The sequence below is a fragment of the Dipodomys merriami genome, unplaced genomic scaffold (genome assembly GCF_024711535.1).
Source record: "Dipodomys merriami isolate MVZ:Mamm:240054 unplaced genomic scaffold, mDipMer1.0.p SCAF_332, whole genome shotgun sequence".
Lineage (NCBI taxonomy): Eukaryota > Metazoa > Chordata > Mammalia > Rodentia > Heteromyidae > Dipodomys > Dipodomys merriami.
In genome coordinates this window covers 1,061,202-1,083,521 of record NW_027204849.1, presented here as the reverse complement: position 1 = coordinate 1,083,521, position 22,320 = coordinate 1,061,202, and the positions used below count along the sequence as shown (strand labels likewise).

Sequence of the window (22,320 nt, the reverse complement as noted above, 5' to 3'; positions counted from 1 at the left end):
AAGGCTCTTGTGATGATTATCAATAGTTTTCCAGGCTCCAGTGGCTCACACCTGTCATCCTAGCTACCCAGGAAGCTGAGGTCTGAGGATTGCAGATCTAAGCCAGCTGGGCAGAGAAGTCCATGAAACTCTTTACTCTCTAATTAAGCACCAAAAACAGCCAGAAGTAGAGCTATGGTCAAGTGGTAGAGAGCTAGCCTTGACTTTTGAAAAAAGCTCTGGGACAGCCCAGGCCCTGAATTCAAGTTCCATGGCCTGGACCAAAACAACAACAACAACAAAAACAATAGTTATAATAACCAATTAAACGTGAGCCCAGCATGATAGCGCATGACTGTGCTCCCAGCTACCTGGGGATGAACAGGACTACCCTGGAGGCAGCTTGGCCAACTTAGGGCCAACCTGCCTCAAAAAAAAAAAAAAAAGGCAGTCATTTGTAATATTTATTTATTTATTTATTTATTTGGGTCCAGTTGTGGGGCCTGAACTCTGGGCCTGGGCGCTATTCCTCAGCTTTTCAGTGCAAGGCTAGTGCTCTACCACTTGAGCCACAGTGCCACTTCTGGCTTTTTTCTTTTTGCTTATGTGGTGCTGAGGAATTGAACCCAGGGTCTCATGCATGCAAGGCAAGCGCTCTACCACTCAGCCACCTTCCCAGCCCCTTGTAATACTTATTGAACACCTACTATGTGCCGGATTTGGTTTTGGTTTTAGTGAATGGAATAAACAATTCTTTTACTGACTAGGGATATCACTCAGCTGGTAACAAGTGTAAGGCTCCGAGTTCAAACCCAATACCACCAAGTAAGTTAATAAATAACAACCATGAAAAATGCCTTTGCCCTCCAAGACTAGCACTCTGCTGCCAGGCTTCTGCTGTCAGCTCAGCTCAGCTCAGCTCAGCATCATGGCTGGCCAGGCTGAATGAATGCTTTTTTTTTTTTTGTCATGGGGCTTTAACTTGGGGCCTTGGCGCTGTCCCTGAGCTTCTTTTGCTCAAGGCTAGCACTCTACCACTTGAGCCACAGCCCCACTTCTGACTTTTTCTGTGATTAATTGGAGATAAGAGTCTCACAGACTTTCCTACCTAGGCTGGCTTTGAACGGTGATCCTCAGATCTCAGCCTCCCGAGTATCTAGGATTAAAGGCTTGAGCCACCGGTGCCCGGCCAGCACGAACTCCTGAGTTACTACAGAGTGGGTAGAGAGGAAGTATGTGCCGGCCTCTAGATTACCAATCCCGAGCCAAATTCGGTGGGAAAAAGAGCTGAGGGGTAATACCAGCATTTTATTCTGTTTATGTGTTTGTTTGTTTAAATAGTGCAGTCTAGGGGCTGGAAAGGTGGCTCAGTGGTGGATTGCTTGCCTGGCATGTATGAGGCCCTGGGTTCAATTCCTCAGTATCTCATAAGCAGAAAAGACTGGAAGTGGTGCTGTGGCCTTGAGCTGAAGCACCCAGACCCAGAGTTCAGGCCCCACAACCAACAACAACAAAAAATAAATAAATAAAATAAATAGTGCAATCTACATCTCTAATATTTCACCTCTCTTAAGCTCAGGCCACCAAATTATAGCAGTTACCTACCTTCCATCTAGTTTCTCTGCTTCAGGTTTTGTCCCACCTTTCATTTTCTTCCCCCTGTGTGTACTGGGGCTTCAACTCAGGGCCTCATCGGCTCACTTGGCTTTTCCACTCAAGCAGTTACTCTGCTACTTAAGTAACACCTCTACTTCCCCAAGTGATCTTTTCATAATACAGAATACGGTCATGTCTTCTCTGCTTAAGAACTTTCATAGGTTGTTTTTGTTTCTGTTTGTTTGTTTGGGTGCTGGTCCTGGGGCTTGAACTGGGGTCTGGGCACAGTCCCTGAGCTTTTTTTTTTTTTTTTTTTAATTTTATTTTATTTTATTTGAGAACATACTGTACAGAGGGGCTACAATTACATGGGCAGGATAATGCATACATTTCTTACCAAGCATTGCAGCCTCCTCCTTTGTTTACCACCCTTCACCTCCCTTCCCAGCCTCTCCCCTCCCCCCACCCAATTCCCTGAGCTTTTTTGCTCAAGTCTAGCATTCTCCCACTTGAGCCACATCTCCATTCCAGCTTTTCGGGGGTGGCTAACTGGAGGTAAGAGATTCATGGACTTTCCAGCCTGGGATGGCTTTGAACCACCATCTTTCAGATCTCGGCCTCTAAAATAGTTTGGAGGCTAGTACCTGGCTTAGGTTTTATGTTTTTAAGCTGGTTCCAATTGAGAACTACAGCATACACTTAGAAAAGTACATAAAAGATGTGCGTATAAACTTAAAGCAGCTATCTCAGGGGCCAGCCCGTGATCAGGTCTGACCTAGAAGACCTCCAGCCCGTGATCAGGTCTGACCTAGAAGACCTCCTTCCTCCCTGCGGCTGGCCTCCACCCCCACTGTACCCATGGTACTCATCACTTCCTTGCTTCCCTGGCTTCTAATTTGTGTTGGGTGGGGATTTAGTGGAACCTCACGACTCACTGACTCACGTCCTCCGGTGGAAAAACAGCCTTGCCCTCAGCCCAGACACAGGTGTTCTGTAGCTCTGGGGAGGGATGGCTAGCATGGACAGTGCAACTGGTGCTATTAAATCATAGGGCTTTCCATCTGTCTTAAGGCCTAAATGAATTCTCTCCGGACAGGATGCTTCTGGTTTCAGGGCTCGTTCTGTGACACCTGGCCACCAGTCGTCTAAGTGGTGATGGACATGGGAATTACCAAAAGATCTGGGTACTTCTGGGCCCATGCCCCATATTACCTCCCCCTTCTCACCCCCTTCCTCCCCCCTGCCCTGTAGGCCCTCTCTCCTGCTTGGCTGGACACCTCTGTGCCGAGCCTAGGATCTGTGATGGGACTGACAGCCCTGATGTGACTGGCAGCCAGGCAGTGCCAGGTACTCGGGCCTTGCCCTGAGACAGAGGAAGGTGGCTAACTTCCTTTCAGTATTCTGTGCCTTCATCATTCCTGCATTCCTCTCCCTCATTAGCATTCAGGAATTCTGCTGTCCATTCATGGTTACTTCCTCAGAGAAACCTACCCTCCCTTCCTCTTCTCTTTCTCCTCCTTCCTTCCTTCCCCCCCTCCTTCTTCCCTCCCTCCCCTCCCTCCCCTCCCTCCTTTCCTTTCCCTTCCTTTCCCTTCCTTTCCTTTCCTTTCTTCCTGTCTCCCTCCTTTCCCTTCCTTACCTCTTTCTTTTTCCTCCCTCTCTTCTTTTTCCCTTCCTCTCTCCCTCACTCCTTCCCTTCTCCCTCTCTTCTTGTTCTCTTTTGAAAATGACCTTAATTCAGTTTAGTGATAGAAAACCATGCACAAGCCAGGTGCTGATGGCAGGAAAGTCTGAGTGCCTTTGTTGTTGTTGGTCATGGGGCTTGAATCCAGGCCTGGGCACTGTCTCTGAGCAATTTTGCTCAAGGATAATGCTCTACCACTTTGAGCCACAGCTCCACTTCCCGTTTTCTGGTGGTTAATTGAAGATAAGAGTCTCCCAGGGCTGGGAAGGTGGTTCAGTGATAGAGTGCTTGCCTTGCATGGCTGAGGCCCTGGGTTCGATTCCTCAGCACCACATAAGCAAAAAAGAAAAAAGCTGGAAGTGGCGCTGTGGCTCAAGTGGTAGAGTGCTAGCCTTGAGCTGAAGAGCTGAGGGACAGCACCCAGGCCCAGAGTTCAGGCCCCATGACTGGACCCCCCCCCCCAAAAAAAAAGAGTCTCCCAGACTTTCCTGCCTTGTCTGGCTTAAACCTCAGTCCTCAGATCTCAGCCTCCTGAATAGCTAGGTGTGAGCTACCAGTACCCAGATGTCTCTCCCTCTCGCTGGCACTCACCCTCTCCCTCCCTCTCCCTCTCCCCCTCCCTCCCTCTCTCTCTCTCTCCCTCTCTCCCCCATCTCTTTTTTTTGGGGGGGGGTCCGGTCATGGGGCCTGAACTCTGGGCTTGGGCACTGTCCCTCAACTCTTCGGCTCAAGGCTAGCACTCTACCACTTGAGCCACAGCACCACTTACGGCTTTTTTCTTTTTTGCTTATGTGGTGCTGAGGAATGGAACCCAGGGCCTCATGCATGCAAGGCAAGCACTCTACCACTGAGCCACCTTCCCAGCCCCCCACCCTAGTCTCTTTTTTGTTGGTTAGTGGGGTTTGAACTCTGGGCCTGGGCACTGTCTCTCAGCATTTCAGCTCAAGGCTAGCACTCTACCGCTTGAGCCACAGAGCCACTTGCAGTTTTCTCGTGGTTTATTGGAGATAAGAGTCTTACAGACTTTTCTTGCCCAGGCTGGCTTTGAACCTCAATCCTCAGATCTCAGCCTCCTTAGTAACTAGGATTACAGACAGGAGCCCCCAGTGCCCGCTCTCAATCTCTCTTGTGAGACTCTTATCTCCAATTAACCACCAGAAAACCAAAAATGGAGCTGTGGCTCAAAGTTGTAGTGCACTGTCCTTGAGCAGAAAAGCTCAAGGACAGCACCCAAACCCTGAGTTCAAGTCCCACAACTTACACAAAAAGCTTAGTCCTGACTTCGTGAGGCCAGGATCCCATCTGTGGTAGTTTCTTGAAGAGAGGGGCACAAATCTGCAAGCTGAGTGAATGAGTTAGCTTATGAGCACACACGGAATCTAGTTTTCCACCCATCCTACCCTATCTAGGATCTCGCCACTCCATTCTCTCAGCCACTCTTCCCTGGTGTTCCTAACAGTGCCTCCTCCTGGGGAGTTATTCCTCACTTTGTTGGCTGGCAGAGAAATCCTTTTACCCTTCGACCTCCCTTCTTTCCAAACTTCAACTATAAACTATGTGGGGTGGCCACATAGTCCAGCTTTCTCCTTGAGTGTGTGTGTGTGGCGGGGGGGAGGTTGCGTGGTGGCATGTGGCAGTACTGGGGTGTGAACTCAGAGGTTCAGACTTTTACATTTTTCTGCTCATGGCTGGTGCTCTATCACTTGAGCACACCTCTCCTTCCATTTTCTTGCTGGTTAGTGGGAAATAAAAGTCTGTTGGATTTGTCTGCCTGGGTTGGCTTCAAACTGCAATTCTCAGATCTCAGCCTCCTGAGTAGCTAGGCTACTTTTACTTTCTCTCTTCTACTCTTTTCTTCCTATTTTCAGGCTCCCCTGATTTCGGGGAGTGACACCTATTCCAAGTACATGCTATGGAATTAGCACAGTGACCTCTCCCCAGACTACTGATACACGCTAATAAAATTCCCTCATCTCTAGTGTGGTCTGTCAGCTCTGCCAACTCTGCACTGCTCCATTCTCTGTTGGGCACCGGAGCCTGGTGTCTGGCAGGGAGAGAAGAGGAATTAAAAAAAAAAAAGTGCTTTGCCGTGGTCTGACCCTGGGTTGATATCAGGGGAAAACTCAGAATTTCCACAGTAGGTTATCCGTTCTGTAGGTGTTTTCTGTATGATGTTACTGAACGTCTCCTTTGTCCCCAGCCTGAGGACTCCAGGAAAGAGAAAACAATAGGAAAAGAGAAAGCCATTTTGTTCCTTGTGGAAGGTTCCAGTGGAGGCTAAACAAGAATATACGACACCCATTCAGAACCTGTATCTGTGGTATTTTATCAAAATCATTGGAAAGACTTTGTCTGTAGCATTCTTGGAAAGCATTCTACAGCAAAGCAAAAACAACAACTAAAACCCAACAAGAACACAGTATGACAAGGAGCATGTTCTGGGATATGTTCTGGAGATTTCCAGAAAGTTCTCTTCAAGAAATCTAAATCTTTGCATGGCAGAGTGAAAATGACCATTCAGAGGGTGCATAAGGTCAATGAGTGTAGAAATACTGTATAGTTTCCTATGTGCCTGGTGTTAGTTAAATGTTCTGAAATTTCTAAATTAGGTCACTAGTATTTCTATCTTGATATACGAATATGATGTACAGATAGCAGTCCAGCATCCCTTCCTGCTCCAACTACGGAAACCCAGAAGGATTCAACCCATGATGCAAATAAGACTAAAGAACTATGTAAGCTGGGCATCAGTGGCTCACACCTGTAATCCTACCTACTCAGGAGCCTGAGATCTGAGGATTGCAGTTCAAAACCGCTTCCAGTTTTTTGAGTGGTTAATTGGAAATATGAGTGTCATGGACTTTTCTTCCAGGGCAGGCTTCTAACCACAATCCTCAGATCTCAGCCACAGCTAGGATTACAGGTGTGAGCCACCTGCACCTAGCTCTGAAATTGTTTTGAGTTTAGGAAAAATGTGCAAAGCACAGATGACATAATTATGCCTAATGAATGAGCAGAGAAAGAAATGAGTAAAGATCAGCATCAGTCCTCGTAGCTGGCTATAAGGGAAAGACCCTACAGTTAAGTATTGGTCATACTTGTGGACGGCATGTCTATTAGTTGCTGCTGTATCACAGCCATGCAGAATGCTTGAGAGAGGAAAGACTTGCCTCAGCTGTCCACGGTTTCTGTCCACGGCTGCTTGGCTGCGGGGCTGCGGTGATACTGAGCCATCTCTGCCGAGTGAGCACAGGGGAGCAGTTACTTTCTTCATGGTCCCAGAAAATAGAAAGACATCAACAGACAGGAACTGGACAGAGTACACCCTCTGAACACACCTCTAATGTCCTCCTTCCACCAGGCTGCTCTGCCTTGTCCTGTCACTGTGTTCCATAACACAGTGTTATGGAACGTTATGGGCGTTGATCAATCCATTGAATAGGTCAGAGTTCCCAGGATCCAAGCACGCCCCTAAAGTCTGTCCATTTGTATCAGCCCAGTCTCCAGGACCTGAATCAGTGGGGAAACTTTATACCCAACCCAGAACATTCTGTCCCTTACCCCTAAAGAGTCGTGGCCATCTTAAAAAGCAAAATGCATTTAATCCAACACTAAGAGTCCTCAAAGATTCAAAATTCTGGCATTCTCCAGAGTTCGAGTCTATATTTGAACTGTGGTGCAGCATCTGCAGCTCAAAAGCTGAAGTCTAAAGCTGCCTCTAAGACTCAAGGCAAACACTTAGCTATGAGACTTAATAAAATTAAAGATAAATTACATATTTCCAAGATGCAGTGATGCAGTCCCATTCTACTAGAAAGGAGAGTGAGGCCAAAGGGAGACAAAAGCACAAGGCAAACAATTAGGGTTGAAATGTAAGTAAGTCTGAATCAGTTACATAAATCAACAAGCACCTATATGCCTTCCATGAGTACACTTTGTCTCCATGCAAATGTGTGTGTGTGTGTGTGTGTGTGTGTGTGTGTGTGTGTGTGTGTGTGTGTGTGTGTGTGTGTGTGTGTGTGTGTGTGTGTGTGTGTGTGTGTGTACTCTATACAGGTACTGGGACTTGAACTCAAGGCCTTGGGTTGCTCCTTAGCTTTTTTTCTATTCAAGGCTGGTGCTCTATTACTTAGGCTACACCTCCACCTCTGGCTCGTTGGTGGAGGTAAGACTTGTCTCTTGAGTTGTCTGACCAGGCTGGCTTTGATCCCAAGATCACAGCCTCCTGAAAAGCTAACCACTGGAGCTAAGATTTGAGGATACCATGCTAAAACCGAGTAATTCTCAATCAGAAGACAGAAAAGAAGAGAGGACTAAAAGGATATAATGGGAAGTGGCAAAGACGAGTCAAACAAGGAAGAGAAGCAAGATGTAATTTAGACTAATAAGGGCCAAGGAATGAGGAAATTTCAAAACAGAAGCTAAAGATTGAGAAGATGGGGGCTGGGAAGGTGGCTCAGTGGTAGAGTGCTTGCTCGCATGCATGAGGCCTTTGGGTTTGATTTCTCAGTATCACATAAACAGAAAAAAAATGGAAGTGGCATTGTGGCTCAAGTGGTAGAGTGCTCACCTTGAGCTGAAGAGCTGAGGGACAGCACCCAGGCCCAGAGTTCAGACCCTATGATGGACAAAAAAAAAAAAAAAAGACTGAGATGGCCCAGGGTTGTAGCCCATGGGAGAAACTCATGTTTCTCATATAACCAACCCTACACTGAATAGTGGGGAAAATGATGAAAATTATTTTTTTTAGCATAAGCAGATATTTTTATTGATAGTCCTAGATGCTTTTCTCCCTTTGCTTTTGGAAACTGACCAGGTCTCACATAGACTTAGTTGATGAAATTTAGAACAAGAATAATTTCTAACATAGAGCCAAAGAGGAATTGCTTCCTCTAACCTGTTTTTCTTTCTTTCTTTCTTTCTTTTTTTTTTTGTCAGTTGTGGGGCTTGAACTCAGGGCCCGGGCACTGTCCCTCAGCTCTTCAGCTCAAGGCGAGCGCTCTACTACTTGAATCACAACACCACTTCCAGATTTCTGAGTGGTTTATTAGAGATAAGAGTCTCATGGACTTTCCTGCCCAGGCTGGCTTTGAACCATGATCCTCAGATCTCAGCCTCCTGTGTAGCTAGGATTACAGGCGTGAGCCACTAGTGCCCAGCTAACCTAAGTTTTGTTCCATAGTATAGTACTAGAAAATGGGAATCATTTTAAGGAAATTATTATCATGACGACTCCTGTTCAGTACTGTTGAGTTATTTCCTGCCTGTCCCAGATGCTATTAAGAGTATTATTTGAGGCTGGGCTGAAGTGGTAGAGTACCAGCTGTGAGCCCGGAGGACCTGGATTCAAGTCTGAATACTGGCACCAAAACCAAAAACGCTGTGGAATGGAAACATTTGCATTTCAATAGATGTAGACAGAGTTTGCTTTAGCTTCATTTCCATTTAGGAAAAAAAAAGTCATCAGTAAAAAGACTGATGGAACTTACTGACTTTCCTGTTGACCAGTGTAGTGCAGAGCAATTGTAAGGAAAATAAATCAAGTTTTAGTGTCTGCTGGTTGGGTGGAACATTTAGCTTGCTTTCAGAAGGTATTTGCTTCCTTAAATACTCACCAGTTTCACCTTTAAGTTTTTGTTATCTGTGGCACAGCTGCAAAAATCGTGATCTTTTACTTCTCCTTTTACTTGCTGTTCCGATGCCCTGCTCTGAAAGCAGTCCACCCCAGAGGATGCTAAAAGACTTGAGCTGCAGTGTTTGGAAAGTGGAGAAAGAGGGCTGGGAAGGTGGCTCAGTGGTAGAGCGCTTGCCTTGCATGCATGAGGCCCTGGGTTCGATTCTTCAACACTACATAAGCATCAGAACAAAAAAGTGGGAAGTGGCCCTGTGGCTCAAGGGGTAGAGTGCTAGCCTTGAGCTGAAGAGCTGAGGAACAGCGCCCAGGCCCAGATTCAGGCCCCACGACCAGGCCACCCCCCCCCCCAAAAAAAAAAAAAAGTGGAGAAAGAAAGCTCTCTAGCATTAGCCTTTTACCTCCTTTATTTAGTAAAACTAACTGTTCTTGGAATTTTATTACAGAAGCTGAAAACGCAGTCCACCAAGTACAAGGCAGACAAAACCTACCCCACTACTGTGGCTCAGAGACCCAAGAATTTCAAGAAAAATAGATATAAGGATATTTTGCCCTGTAAGTTCCATTTTTCCCTCTAAACTTGTACTTTCTCTGAATTTCAATCATCTATCTTTTCTTTCTTTTTCCTTTTTTTTTTTTTTTTTTTAAGCTGGGGTCTTGAACTCGGGGTCTGGGTGCTGAGGGCCTGAGCTCTTTTACTCAAGACTAGCACTCTATCACTTTTAGCCACAGTGCCACATCCAATTTTCGAGTAGTTAATTGGAGATAAAGAGTCTCACCAGGACTTTTCTGCCCTGGCTGGCTTTGAACTGTGATCCTCAGATCTCAGCCTCCTGAGTAGGTAGGATTACAGGCGTGAGCCACTGATGCCCTGTTTCAACCACATATATTTAACCAGCAGATCAGAATGCACTATTTGTGATTGTAAAGATAGTACTATTGGTTGGGAATGTGGCTTAGTGGTAGAGTGCTTGCCTAGCATGCATGAAGCCCTGGGTTCAAATTCCTCAGTACCACATAAACAGAAAAAGATGGCAGTGGCGCTGTGGCTCAAGTGGTAGAATGCTAGCCTTGAGCAAAAGAAGCTCAGGGACAGTGGACAGGACTTGAGTTTAAGCCTCAGGACTGGTAGAAAAAAAAAAGATTGTACTATTGATAATTCGTTCATTCATTCATTCATTTGCTGTCACCAAACACTCATAGAGTTAGGCCCTGACTGAACCCTCTATGTCAGCCTTCTTTTTTGGGGGGGGTCCGGTCGTGGGGCCTGAACTCTGGGCCTGGGCGCTGTCCCTCAGCTCTTCAGCTCAAGGCTAGTGCTCTACCACTTGAGCCACAGCGCCACTTCCGGCTTTTTTCTTTTTGCTTATATGGTGCTGAGGAATCGAACCCAGGGCCTCAGGCTTGCAAGGCAAGCGCTCTACCACTGAGCCACCTTCCCAGCAATGTCAGCCTTCTTACTTACACTGTTGTTCTTTCGTATTTCAGATGATCATAGCCGGGTAGAGCTATCCCTGCTAACTTCTGATGAGGATTCCAGCTACATCAATGCCAACTTCATAAAGGTACTGTGAAATCAAATCATTTCATAGTTCTCTACAAACCTGAAGAAGGGGGTTGGGAAGAGAACTGAGAGGAAGGTATTTTCAGTACTCACTTCATGCAATTTCTGTTCCCCTTTAGGGAGTTTATAAACCAAAGGCTTACATTGCCACGCAGGGTCCTCTGTGCACAACCCTTCTGGACTTCTGGAGGATGGTATGGGAATATGGCGTCCTGGTAAGACAGCGTTGCTGCTCACGCTTCATCTCCTGATTCTTAAGGACAAAGAGATGACATCTTAGGGATATCAGGATGTGCTTGAGCTTTCTCATCCATTAAAACTAGTGCTTTTCTTATTGGTGGGCAGAATTTCAGGACCAGGCATGTTTTATTCAAATGTCATTCTAGTTCAAGGAAACGAAAGTTTATACCTTGACAAGCTCTTTTGCTAACAAGAATTTGCTGACTTGAATAGAGAAAATAAAAGGAAGTGAGGACAGAAAAAGGAAGAATAAGAGAAACATTTTATCAGTCACCAGGATTTCTCTTTTGCTATAGAAACAAAACAAAACAGAAAAACAGTGATGAAACCCTTCTGACTCAGGGCCCATGTGTCCTTTCTAGCTGTGCAGATATGCCAGTTTCTTTCTCTTTTACTCTTCCTCCCCAGGTCATTGTTATGGCTTGCATGGAGTTTGAAATGGGAAAGGTGAGTGGCTGCCTAGCACCTAGAGACCTAAAGGTAAAGGAAGAAGGAAAAATTGGAAGCTGGACTTTCTGTAAGTGTACCTGGGTAAAAATCATATCATCTTCTTAGTTCAAGTGAGGAATGAGTCCTAAAAGCTTTTCAACAAGAAGGACCTCTTTTATATACTTTTCCAGTATACTTAAAAAAAAAAAGTGAAGCCAGGCGTCGGTGGCTCACGCCTGTAATCCTAGCTACTCAGAAGGCTGAGATCTGAGGATTGTGGTTCAAAGCCAGCCTGGGCAGGAAAGTCTGTGAGACTCATATCTCTAATAAACCACCAGAAAACCAGAAGTGCTCTAGACTATGTTGAGAGAAATCACTGTTTGGTTTTGTGTTACAGAAAAAGTGTGAGCGCTATTGGGCGGAGCCAGGTGAGATACAGCTGGAATTTGGTCCTTTCTCCATATCCTGTGTAAGTATGATTGATGTCTGTTCTAGGATCTTCTGAGAAAGCTTATCTTTGAACTTACTAATATTTCAATCTTCTTCTTCTTCTTAGGAGGCTGAAAAAAGGAAGTCTGATTATATGATCAGAACACTAAAAGCCAAGTTCAATAGCGTAAGTGTAGATTAGAAATGGTAAGCTGGGGGGGGGGGTGGATGAGGGGGAGGAGTTGGGGGAAGAAAGGGATGGTAGAGGAAAAACAAAGGAGGGGTAACAATGCTCAATAGGAAATGGACTCATTACCTTTTCATGTAACTGTAATACCTCTGTACAGTATCTTTATATATATATATATATATATATATATATATATATATATATATATATATATATATATATAAATGTAAGCTCAAAAGCCTACAGCAGGGGCTGGGAAGGTGGCTCAGTGGTAGAGCGCTTGCCTTGCATGCATGAGACCCTGGGTTCAATTCCTCAGCACCACACAAGCAAAAAGAAAAAAGCTGGAAGTGGTGCTGTGGCTCAAGTGGTCGAGCGCTAGCCTTGAGCTGAAGAGCTGAGGGATAGCGCCCAGACCCAGAGTTCAGGCCCCACGACTGGACCCAAAAAAAAAAAAAAAAGCAAAAACAGAAGCCTACAGCAATCATGCAGATAAATATGTATGTGTGTGACTGGGATAGGCATGAGAGTTGGAGTCTTTGATGTCCCAAATAAGCCTTCATAGTCAAAGGTAGTAATCTGTATTCTCTGGTCTGTCCCACATCATGCATACATAAAAATGATAATATTCATAGGATGAACCTCGAATAGACCAGGGACCAACTTAGGGGCTCAGGCTGATTTAGATCCAATCTTGCCCTTTCTAAGGAGAGGGATTTAATGTCAGCCTGTCTATGACTATATGAGATAAACGATTAGGGAAAATTTGCTTTGGACTATTTCCATATTTACCTTTCTTGTAAATAGGGATATTGGGGATAAGAAAGCAGTGAGTGAGTTGGGTTCATGCCTGTAATCTTAGCTATTCATTGGAGGCTGAGATCTGAGGATCATGGTTCAAAGCCTGTCCAGGCAAAAAAGTCTTCGAGACTTTTATCTCCATTTAAACAGAAGCCAGGAGTGGATGACTCATGCCTATAATCCTAGCTACTTGCAGTTCAAAGCGAGCCCAGGAGGAAAGTCTGTGAGACTCTTATTCACAAAACAAAACAATAGCAACAAAAACCCATACTAAAAAAGCAGCTGTGTTCAAGGGTGCTAGCTTTGAACAGTGACAGAGCACAGGCCCAGAGTTCAACACAAATAAAAAGCTACAGGACAGCACCCAGACCCTGAGTTCAAACCCTAGTACTGGCAAAATAAAAGAGGGGAGGAGAATAAGTGACTTCCTGTCCTTTTGATTGTTCTCGTAAGCACTCTTGTTGCCAGAGATCTATAGAACAGAAAGCAGAATAGATGGCAGAAAATGCTATGAAGAATTAAATCAGACTCATCACTTCTTCTGCCTGCATTTTTATAGGAAACTCGAACCATCCACCAGTTTCATTATAAGAATTGGCCAGATCATGATGTTCCATCATCTGTAGACCCTCTCCTGGAGCTTATCTGGGATGTGCGTTGTTATCAAGAGAATGACCACGTTCCCATCTGCATTCACTGCAGGTAGGGTGCTGCATGTGAACTTTCCACTGAGAACTGACCGAATGTCAGTCTGGCTCAGGAAAAGGTCAATAGCAGAAACAGTCTATGAGAAATGTAACCAGAGCATCAAATTCATGTTTTTCTGTTGTTACTTTTGAGCAATATAGCTCTAGTGACTTGTAGGAGAAGTTGCTTGAGTCCTGGGCCTGATGTTTACTGTTGTGGTTTGCTCAGGAAAATGGAAACATTTGAAGTTTCATTGCCTCCAGGTTTCTTTTTCCCTCAACTCTGTTGATGAGTGGAGCTTGTGGCTCAGGTGGTGGAGCACCAGCCTTGAGTGAAAAATGCTAAGCAAGAGTGTAAGACCTAGAGTTCAAGCTCCACTACTGGGCACACACACTTTACACAAAGCCGGGTGGCTCACACTTGTAATCCTAGCTACTCAGGAGGCTGCGATCTGAGGGTTGTGATTCAAAGCCAGCCTGGGAAGGCAGACTCTTAACTCCAACCAACTAGCAAAAAGCCAGAAGTGAGAGGTTGGCTCAAATGGTAGAACACTAGCCTTGAACGGAACAAATAGTGAGAATGAGAATGTGAGACCCCAAGTTCAAGCCCCAGTACCAGCACACACACACACACACACACACACACACACACACACACACACACACACACACACACACACACACACACACACACACACACACACACACACACACACACACACACACACACAAATCTGTGGGTGGAATTGCCTAGCTAGTCTTTACAAGTGCTCATGGTACTGTGATCTGTTTCAGTGCTGGCTGTGGAAGGACTGGCGTCATTTGTGCTGTTGATTATACATGGATGTTGCTAAAGGATGGAGTGAGTTTCTCTCAGCAAGGACTTCCTATTTGCTTACTGTGTTGCTTTCAATCTTAGGAATAGTCCCCTCCCCCATGGTTCATCTTTTTTAGAAAATTCACTTGTAGGCCCATTCTATCAGATGGTTCAGCTCATTCCCAAGATGATGGATCTAAGGGTGGAGTATGCAGCCCAGTGTTAGCAGGCTTGTCACACTTGCATTAGGCCCTAGAATGGTAAAGTAGGATCCACAGACAAAAAGCATCATCAGAACCTGAGAATTTCCTAAAAATACATATTTTGGGCCTTACCTGTGAATTAATCCAGTAGTTCTGGAGGTCCAGCAGGCTCTCTGGGTGAGTTGGGTACTTCCTAAAGTTTGAGAGCACTGCCCTAAATTACATTGCTATCTGCACGGTCTTTATCCATACTGCTTTAGCAGATGGATTCAACATATGACAAACAAACTTTGAGATTTAATTAATAAATCTTTTTTTGTTGTTGTTGTTGTTAGTTGTGGGGTTTGCACTCTGGGCCTGGGCGCTGTTCCTCAGCTCTTCAGCTCAAGGCGAGTGCTCTACCACTTGAGCAACAACGCCACTTCTGGTTTTCTGGTGGTTTATTGACGATAAGAGTCTCTTAGGGGGCTGGGAAGGTGGGTCAGTGGCAGAGTGCTTGCTTTGCATGCATGAGGCCCTGGGTTTGATTCCTCAGCACCACATAAACAGAAAAACCCGGAAGTGGTGCTGAGGCTCAAGTGGTAGAGTGCTGGCCTTGAGCTGAAGAGCTGAGGGACAGCGTGCAGGCCGAGTTCAGGCCCACAACCGATCAAAAAGAAAAAAAGTCTCTCAGACTTTCCTGCCTGGGCTGGCTTTGAACCACAACCCAGATTTCAGCCTCTTTAGTAGTTGGGATTACAGGTGTGAGCCACCAGCACCCGGCTATTGTGGGTTAGGAAATGGGAAGTTGTAACAAGTGGGCTTTAGACTTTATCTACTCATTTATTTAAAGTCTCATATTTGCTTATCTACTGAACATTTGTTCATTTTTAGTTTTGGACATCAGACCTGCCCTCCCTTCCATGTGAAATCACTGTGCAGAGTTTCTTCAATCTATTCTAAGGAAAATACCAGTCTCTAAATCATGAAACAAGTGATTATAAACCACTGGTGGCTCACACCTATAATACCAGTGACTCATGGCTCTAAGCCGGCTGGGGAAGGAAAGTCTGTGAGACTCTTTTTTTTTTTTTTTTTGTCGGTCGTGGGGCTTGAACTCTGGGCCTGGGCGCTGTCCCTCAGCTCTTCAGCTCAAGGTTAGCGCTCTACCACTTGAGCTACAGCGCCACTTCCGGTTTTCTGGTGGTTTATTGGAGATAGGAGTCTCACGGTCTCTCCTGCCCGGGCTGGCTTTGAACCGCGATCCTCAGATCTCAGCCTCCTGAGTAGCTAGGATTACAGGCGTGAGCCACCAGCCCGGCTTGTGAGACTCTTATCTCCAATTAACTGACAAAAAGCTGGAAGTGGAGCTGTGGCTCAAGTGGTAGAGTGCTAGCCTTGAGCACAAAAGCACAGGGACAGTACCCAGGCCCTGAGCTCAAACCCCAGGACTGACACACACACAAAAAAAACAAAAACAAAATACATGTTCTTTCTCTGACATTATTCCAGTTAGGAGAGGAAGATGTCACAGTGGCAATGATTTAGTCACCAAGGAGAAAGAGGATATTTCCTTGGGCTGGGAAAGTAGCTCAGTGGTAGAGCGCTTGCCTTGCGTGCATGAGGCCCTGGGTTTGATTCCTCAGCACCCCATAAGCAAAAAGAAAAAACCCGGAAGTGGCACTGTGGCTCAAGTGGTAGAGCACTAGCCTTGAGCCGAAGGACCGAGGGATAGTGCCCAGGCCCAGAGTTTAGGCCCCACGACCCGACCCCCCCAAAAAAGGAGTATTTTCTCTTCTTATTTGATAGATAATTCCAGAGAACTTCAGTATCTTTAATTTGATCCAAGAAATGAGAACACAGAGGCCTTCATTAGTTCAAACTCAGGTAAGGATTATGGCAAACAGATTTGAGCATGTGAATATAAACCCCAGGAATGGCACAAAATAAATGAACAGTCATATAGATAAGTGTTTCAAGAGCTTTCTTTCCCCCTCTTGTTTTTCTCCTTTTGGAGTACTGAGGACAGAGCACAGGACCTGGCATGTGCTAGGCAAGCAATCTACCACTAATCCTCTCCCCAGACTGCAAGCTCTTGTAAATAAACTTGTACCTAGGTTTACAGAGTGAGCACCTGATAATGGCAACTTAAATATTTTAATCTAGAAATTGTGAATCAAAGGGAAAACGAACACTTAATAATGCAAAAGTTATCTCTTTGCCCCACATAGCTTTGGGAAAAAATACTTTACAGTGGAAAAAAAATACTTTTTTCCCCCATGTGCTCACAGCCTTGCAGGCAGTTTATGTATTCAGCATGTAGGAGGAAGTTTATGTGAGGTGAAAGCATTAGCTGCTTTAGTGCTGTAAGACTGAAAAGATGATCATTGTAAATATGTAAAGACTCCAGGAAGTATGTGGCCCAGGTATGCAAACTGTAATATTAAACTAAGAAAACCACACCATTTTGGGGAAAAAAAATTCCATTGCTGCCTTCCTTTTAGGATTTGAAGACAGCTGAACAAGACCTCAGATTTTGGCATTATCAGTGACTAGATGAACCGATATCTCAATAGTTGTAGCTTCTTTTTCTGATACCACTGTAACCACAAAATGGCAGTCTAGCCAGGAGTGCTTCCTGTCTGAATATTCAAAAAAAAGTTTAAAGCATGACAGTTTTGGTTGATATAGATGTTATATTGTTCTGCTAAGAACACCTTTAGAAAATTTATTAGATTGTTGTGTTTGTATATTGTACAGTACTGGGATTTGAACTCAGGACCTTGCACTCAGTCTTGGTGTTTTTGCATAAGGCTGGCACTCTACTACTTGAGCCACCGCTTCACATCTGGCTCTTTACTAGGTGGTTGGACTTTCTTGCCTGGGGTGTCTGGTTCCACAGATCTCAGCCTGCTGAGTAGCTAAGATTACAGGTGTGAGCCATGAGAGTGCCCAGATATTCTTTTATTTTTATTTTTGGGTCCGGTCGTGGGGCTTGAACTCTGGGCCTTCGTGCTGTCCCTCAGCTCTTCAGCTCAAGGCTAGCGCTCTACCACTTGAGCCATAGTACCACTTCTGGCTTTTTTTTTGCTTATGTGGTGCTGAGGAATGGAACCCAGGGCCTCATGCATGCAAGGCAAGTGCTCTACCACTGAGCCAACTTCCCAGCACCCAGCTATTCTTTATTTGTATGGGGTGGTATAAAACATGAGAGGAGGAAGTTCCTGAGCAGACGGAAAGGCAAAAACAGAATAGTAAGGGCCCTTAAGTCTTGTGGTAAGTTGAGTCTCATTTTGGTGCCAAAGGTAATCACAAACTTCCACACTTGATTTAGTGGTTTACTTTTCTTTGGTATCTTTACTGGAACAAACTTTCAGCAACTTGTTTTTTTTTTTTTTTTTTTGTCGGTCCTGGGGCTTGAACTCTGGGCCTGGGCGCTGTCCCTCAGCTCTTCAGCTCAAGGTGAGCGCTCTACCACTTGAGCTACAGTGCCACTTCCGGTTTTCTGGTGGTATATTGGAGATAGGAGTCTCATGGTCTCTCCTGCCTGGGCTGGCTTTGAACCGCGATCCTCAGATCTCAGCCTCCTGAGTAGCTAGGATTACAGGGCGTGAGCCATCAGCGCCCGGCCAGCAACTTGGTTTTTGGGGTTCTTTTTTGTTTGTTTCTTTTTGCCAGTCCTGGGGCTTGAACTCAGGGCCTGGGCGCAGTCCTTGAGCTTCTTTTGCTCAAGGCTAGCACTTTACCACTTGAGCCACAGTGCTCCTTCTGGCTTTTTCTGTGTATGTGTTACTGAGGAATCCAACCCAGGGCTTCAAGCATATGAGGCAAGCACTCTACCACTAAGCCACCTTCCCAGCCCTGTAACTTGCTCTTAAATGGACTAAACAAAAAGACAAGATTTGTTTTCTAGCCCAAGTCCTTCAAATTGCTTCAGAATATAGACAAACTGTAAACAGATGTAGTTGCCCACTTGTTTCATAGAGCAATCTCAAGAATCAAGGTAGATAATACATGCTAAGGCTGTTTTATCTATAGGACAACTGTGACCTGCCTTTCTCCAGGGAAGATGAAAGTAGTTAAAAAACACATATCTAGAAAAAAATAAGCCTTTAAAAACATGAGCAAAAGCTGGCTCATACCTGTAGCTACTCAGGAGGCTAAGATCATGATTTGAAGCCAGAATGGACAGACAGATCTAAGACTTTTATCTCCAGTTAACCAGCAAAAAGCCAGAAGTGGAGATGTGGCCAAAGTGGTAGAGCATCAACCTTGAGCAAAAAGCGAGGAGAGACTATGAGGCCCTGAGTTCATGCTCCTGTACAGGCATTTAAAAAAAAGTAAGCAGAGGAATAGTAAGTAGTAGAAGATAATAAAAGCATGCCATTAGATTTTTTTTTGGGTGGGGTCTGGTCATGGGGCCTGAACTCTGGGCCTGGGCGCTGTCCAGCTCAAGGCTAGCACTCTACCACTTGAGCCACAGTGCTACTTCCGGCTTTTTTCTTTTTTTGCTTATGTGGTGCTGAGGAATCAAACCCAGGGCCTCAGGCATGCAAGGCAAGCGCTCTACCACTGAGCCACCTTCCCAGCCCATCCATTAGATTTTTACATTAGCTAGCTACAGTGAAATAAAATACTTAGCTGTTTAGCTGTCTAAAGGCATACTGTCATGTAGAATGGGCTACATAGAACATTGCTATACAAGTGGCGCTGTGGCTCAAATGGCAGAGCACTAGCCTTGAGCTGAAGAGCTGAGGGACAGCGCTCAGGCCCAGAGTTCAATGACTTATGCTGACCACGTCCCTTGTCTGCTCTTAGTATCTGATGGATGCTTTCCCAGAGTTTAAAAGAGATTTTCTAGCTGGGTACCAGTGGCTCACACCTGTAATCTGAGCTACTGAGGAGGCTGAGATCTGAGGATCGTGGTTCAAAGCCAGCCCGGGCAAGGAAAGTCCGTGAGACTATTATCTCTAATAAACCACCAGAAAACTGGAAGTGGCACTGTGGCTCAAGTGGTAGAGTGCTTGCCTTGAGCTGAAGAACACAGGGACAGTGCCCAAGCCCAGAGTTCAAGCCCATGACCGACCAAAAAAAAAAAAATTCTCCATTTTTCTGGTTGTGATGCTTTTCAGGAACAGTATGAACTGGTCTACAGTGCTGTATTAGAACTATTTAAGAGACATTTGGATGTTATTGGAGGTGGATGCTCTGGAGAAGAGGTAAGCTTTAAGCTAGTATTTTTATTTATTTATTTTTTGTCATGGGGCTTGAACTCTGGGCCTGGGCACTGTCCTTCAGCTCTTCAGCTCAAGGTGAGCTCTCTCCCACTGAGCCACAATGCCACTTCCTTAAGCTAAATATTATGTCATGTTTTTCATAATTGTTTTTCAAGAGATCTCAGAACTGTGGACTTTTCTATTGTCATAACTAAATTGGAGTGTCAGGCATGCATAGGGCTTTACTAAAAATCTCCTATGGAAAAGGATAATTTGAGGAAGTTTAAATTAAAAATTAATTTCTAACAATTTTCAGCTAAATTTAGGAGCAATATACTTAGGGCAAGCATTTATCCTGATCCTATGTTTTAGATGATTGTTGGTAAGTTAGAAGAGTGATAAAGTCATGCCTGAATGATTTTTCAGGTTAGACCTGCCTTACTGTGATCTCAAATGTTTCATCAGATATTTGATTATAAAGACTGCTAAGTAAAATTAAAAAAAAAACTGTTAAATAAAAACTCTGTATGTTATTACTGGTCCATGCCTGTAGTCCTCGCTATTTGGAAGACTATGTAAGGATTAGTGTTTTGTTTTATGTTTCCTTTTTTGCCAGTCTCAGGGTGGACACTATCCCTGAGCTTCTTTTGCTCAAGACTAGTGCTCTACCACTTGACCCACAGCACTACTTCTGGCTTTTTCTGTGTATGTGGTACTAAGGAATTGAACCCAGGACTTCATGCATGCTGGGCAAGTACTCTATCACTGAGCCACATTCTCAGCCCTTAGAATTTCTTTTTTTTAAGGCTGAATTTTTTTATTTTCTGAAAAAGTACTTCATGGTCAGCTGAATATTTAAAGTATTTCAAGTCCTTCCCGGTGCTGGTGGTTTACACCTGTAATCCTAGCTACTCAGGAGGCTGAGATCTGAGGATTGAGGTTAAAAACCAGCCTGGGCAAGGAAAGTTTGTGAGACTCTTATCTCAATAAACCACCAGAAAACCTGAAGTGGTGCTGTAGCTCAAGTGGTAGAGCACTAGCCTTGAGCTGAAGAGCTGAGGGACAGCACCCAGGCCCAGAGTTCAAGCCCCACAACTGAGGAAAAAAAAATTTCAAGTCTGGCACTGATGGCTCAAAACTATAATCCTAGTTACTCAGAAGGCTGAGATGTGAGGATCACAGTTCAAAGCTAACCATGAGTGCCAGCCTTGAGCAAAAAGGATTAGAGATAGCGCCCCGGCCTTGAGTTCAAGTCCCAGGACTGGCACATACATGATATTGCATTGACATTACTTCACTAAAAATCAATCTTGTTTCTCCTGAAGGTTCATGCAAAATGCTTAATTCCTGAGCACAATCCCACTCTGCAAATAGACTCTTATTCTCCTAAGTTACCAAAAGTGTGAGTACAGGTTATATCTTTGAAACCACATGTTCTTTCCTGTGACACTGGGGAGACCTGGTAGAGTTACCATTACTCTTTCTATTTCAGTGTCACAGAACCAACCAACATGAGCCAACTGAGCAAACCAAGGACAACAACAGAAACAGTGTCAGCTTCTTCCCTTGAAGAAATCTGTGCAAGGGCAGAGGTAGTTCTTCACCCTGACAAGTCAAGCCTTTCTTTTGACTCTCTGGAGCTAAATTATGATTCTAATAAAAATGCCAACTCAGCCTTAAACTGGCAGACAAAGGCATTACCAACAGTTGGGAAGCCTCTTCAGAAGCATCAAAGTTTGGTGTTGAGCTCTTCTTTGTTTGGGGTATGTCCTAATTCTGAATCTGTTGCTAAAGCAGGAAGATGTCTGAATTCAAAGGGGCCAGTGATACGAACCAAATCAACGCCCTTTGAATGGATAGAGCAAAGAAAAACAATGGAGGTGGACATGGAAGACTTTTCCTACTTGGAATCTCAGCCACAGGACTCTGGTCTTGCGGAGTTGCAGGCTCAAAAGATGGAGTGTGCTTCTTCAGAAGAACTGAGCTACTCACTGCCTCATAACTCTGAGCTCCGAGGGCCTGACACTTCCACTGGGAAGTGGTGTGACTCTGGTGCTTTCGGTGTACATTTTTACCCTTCTTATTTTTCATCACTGCTTCCAAGTTCTGCTACTTCTAAGATGTCTCTCGACATGTCTGAGAAGCAAAATGGAACTGCGATTCCTGGTTCCTCACCACCAAGGTCCTCCACAGCCCTCCTGTCCCAGTGCCAGTCACCTGATTCTTTAGTATGGGACCCTCACATGAGTTTTTCCACACCATCCAGTCAAGAGACAACCATAGTAGGTGGGTTGATTGTGACAGTCTGCATGCTTTTGTGTGTGTGTGTGTGTGTGTGTGTGAGTGTGTGTGTGCGCGCCAGTCCTAAGGGCTGTCCCTGAGCTTTTTTTTTTTTTTTTTTAACTGCTCTACCATTTGAGCCACGGATCCATTTCCAGCTTTTTTGGAGATAAGAGTCTCACAGTTTCCTGCCCAGGCTTGCTTCCAACACTGAACATATAATAACCCATGAAACAGGCAGCACTGGAAGCAGTCAGATCTGGTACAGGGCCAACAGGAGGGCTCCTAAGAAGGCAATCTTCATTCTAAAAATGTCTGTCAAAAGCCCACGATTTTCCTATAACATATAGAAGCAACTTCCAAAGCACAGTAGAAAGAAAACACCTGATTAACAGCACTACATGGTCACCTAAAATTTTTGTTGAATAATCATGGCTATCATGAGGTGAACATATTGCTAAGCACTGAATTCTTTTTCTGCAGAAAGAAGGGTAGGGCCTGACTTCTTGTCCTTTTGTAGTAACTTGGTAGGTGAGAGAATCTGTTCAGTATTTTGTGTGGATTTTTACTTATTTATTATTATTTTTTGCCAGTT

At 44.8% G+C, this 22,320-nt stretch overlaps 1 protein-coding gene across 3 annotated transcripts in view; it reads left to right on the top strand.

Annotated features, from left to right (window-relative positions):
* LOC138803083 (tyrosine-protein phosphatase non-receptor type 22-like) overlaps window positions 1–22,320 on the top strand; it is a 46,334-nt gene that overhangs the window by 2,092 nt on the left and 21,922 nt on the right. For all 3 annotated transcript variants that reach the window (XM_069986919.1, XM_069986917.1, XM_069986918.1), the window contains exons 3-14: window positions 9,338–9,446; window positions 10,380–10,456; window positions 10,575–10,670; window positions 11,104–11,142; window positions 11,522–11,593; window positions 11,681–11,740; window positions 13,104–13,246; window positions 14,026–14,092; window positions 16,039–16,116; window positions 19,362–19,448; window positions 20,771–20,847; window positions 20,938–21,731. In XM_069986919.1, coding sequence (XP_069843020.1) covers window positions 9,338–9,446; window positions 10,380–10,456; window positions 10,575–10,670; window positions 11,104–11,142; window positions 11,522–11,593; window positions 11,681–11,740; window positions 13,104–13,246; window positions 14,026–14,092; window positions 16,039–16,116; window positions 19,362–19,448; window positions 20,771–20,847; window positions 20,938–21,731 — 1,699 coding nt within the window. The remainder of the gene's footprint in view (window positions 1–9,337; window positions 9,447–10,379; window positions 10,457–10,574; window positions 10,671–11,103; window positions 11,143–11,521; window positions 11,594–11,680; window positions 11,741–13,103; window positions 13,247–14,025; window positions 14,093–16,038; window positions 16,117–19,361; window positions 19,449–20,770; window positions 20,848–20,937; window positions 21,732–22,320) is intronic.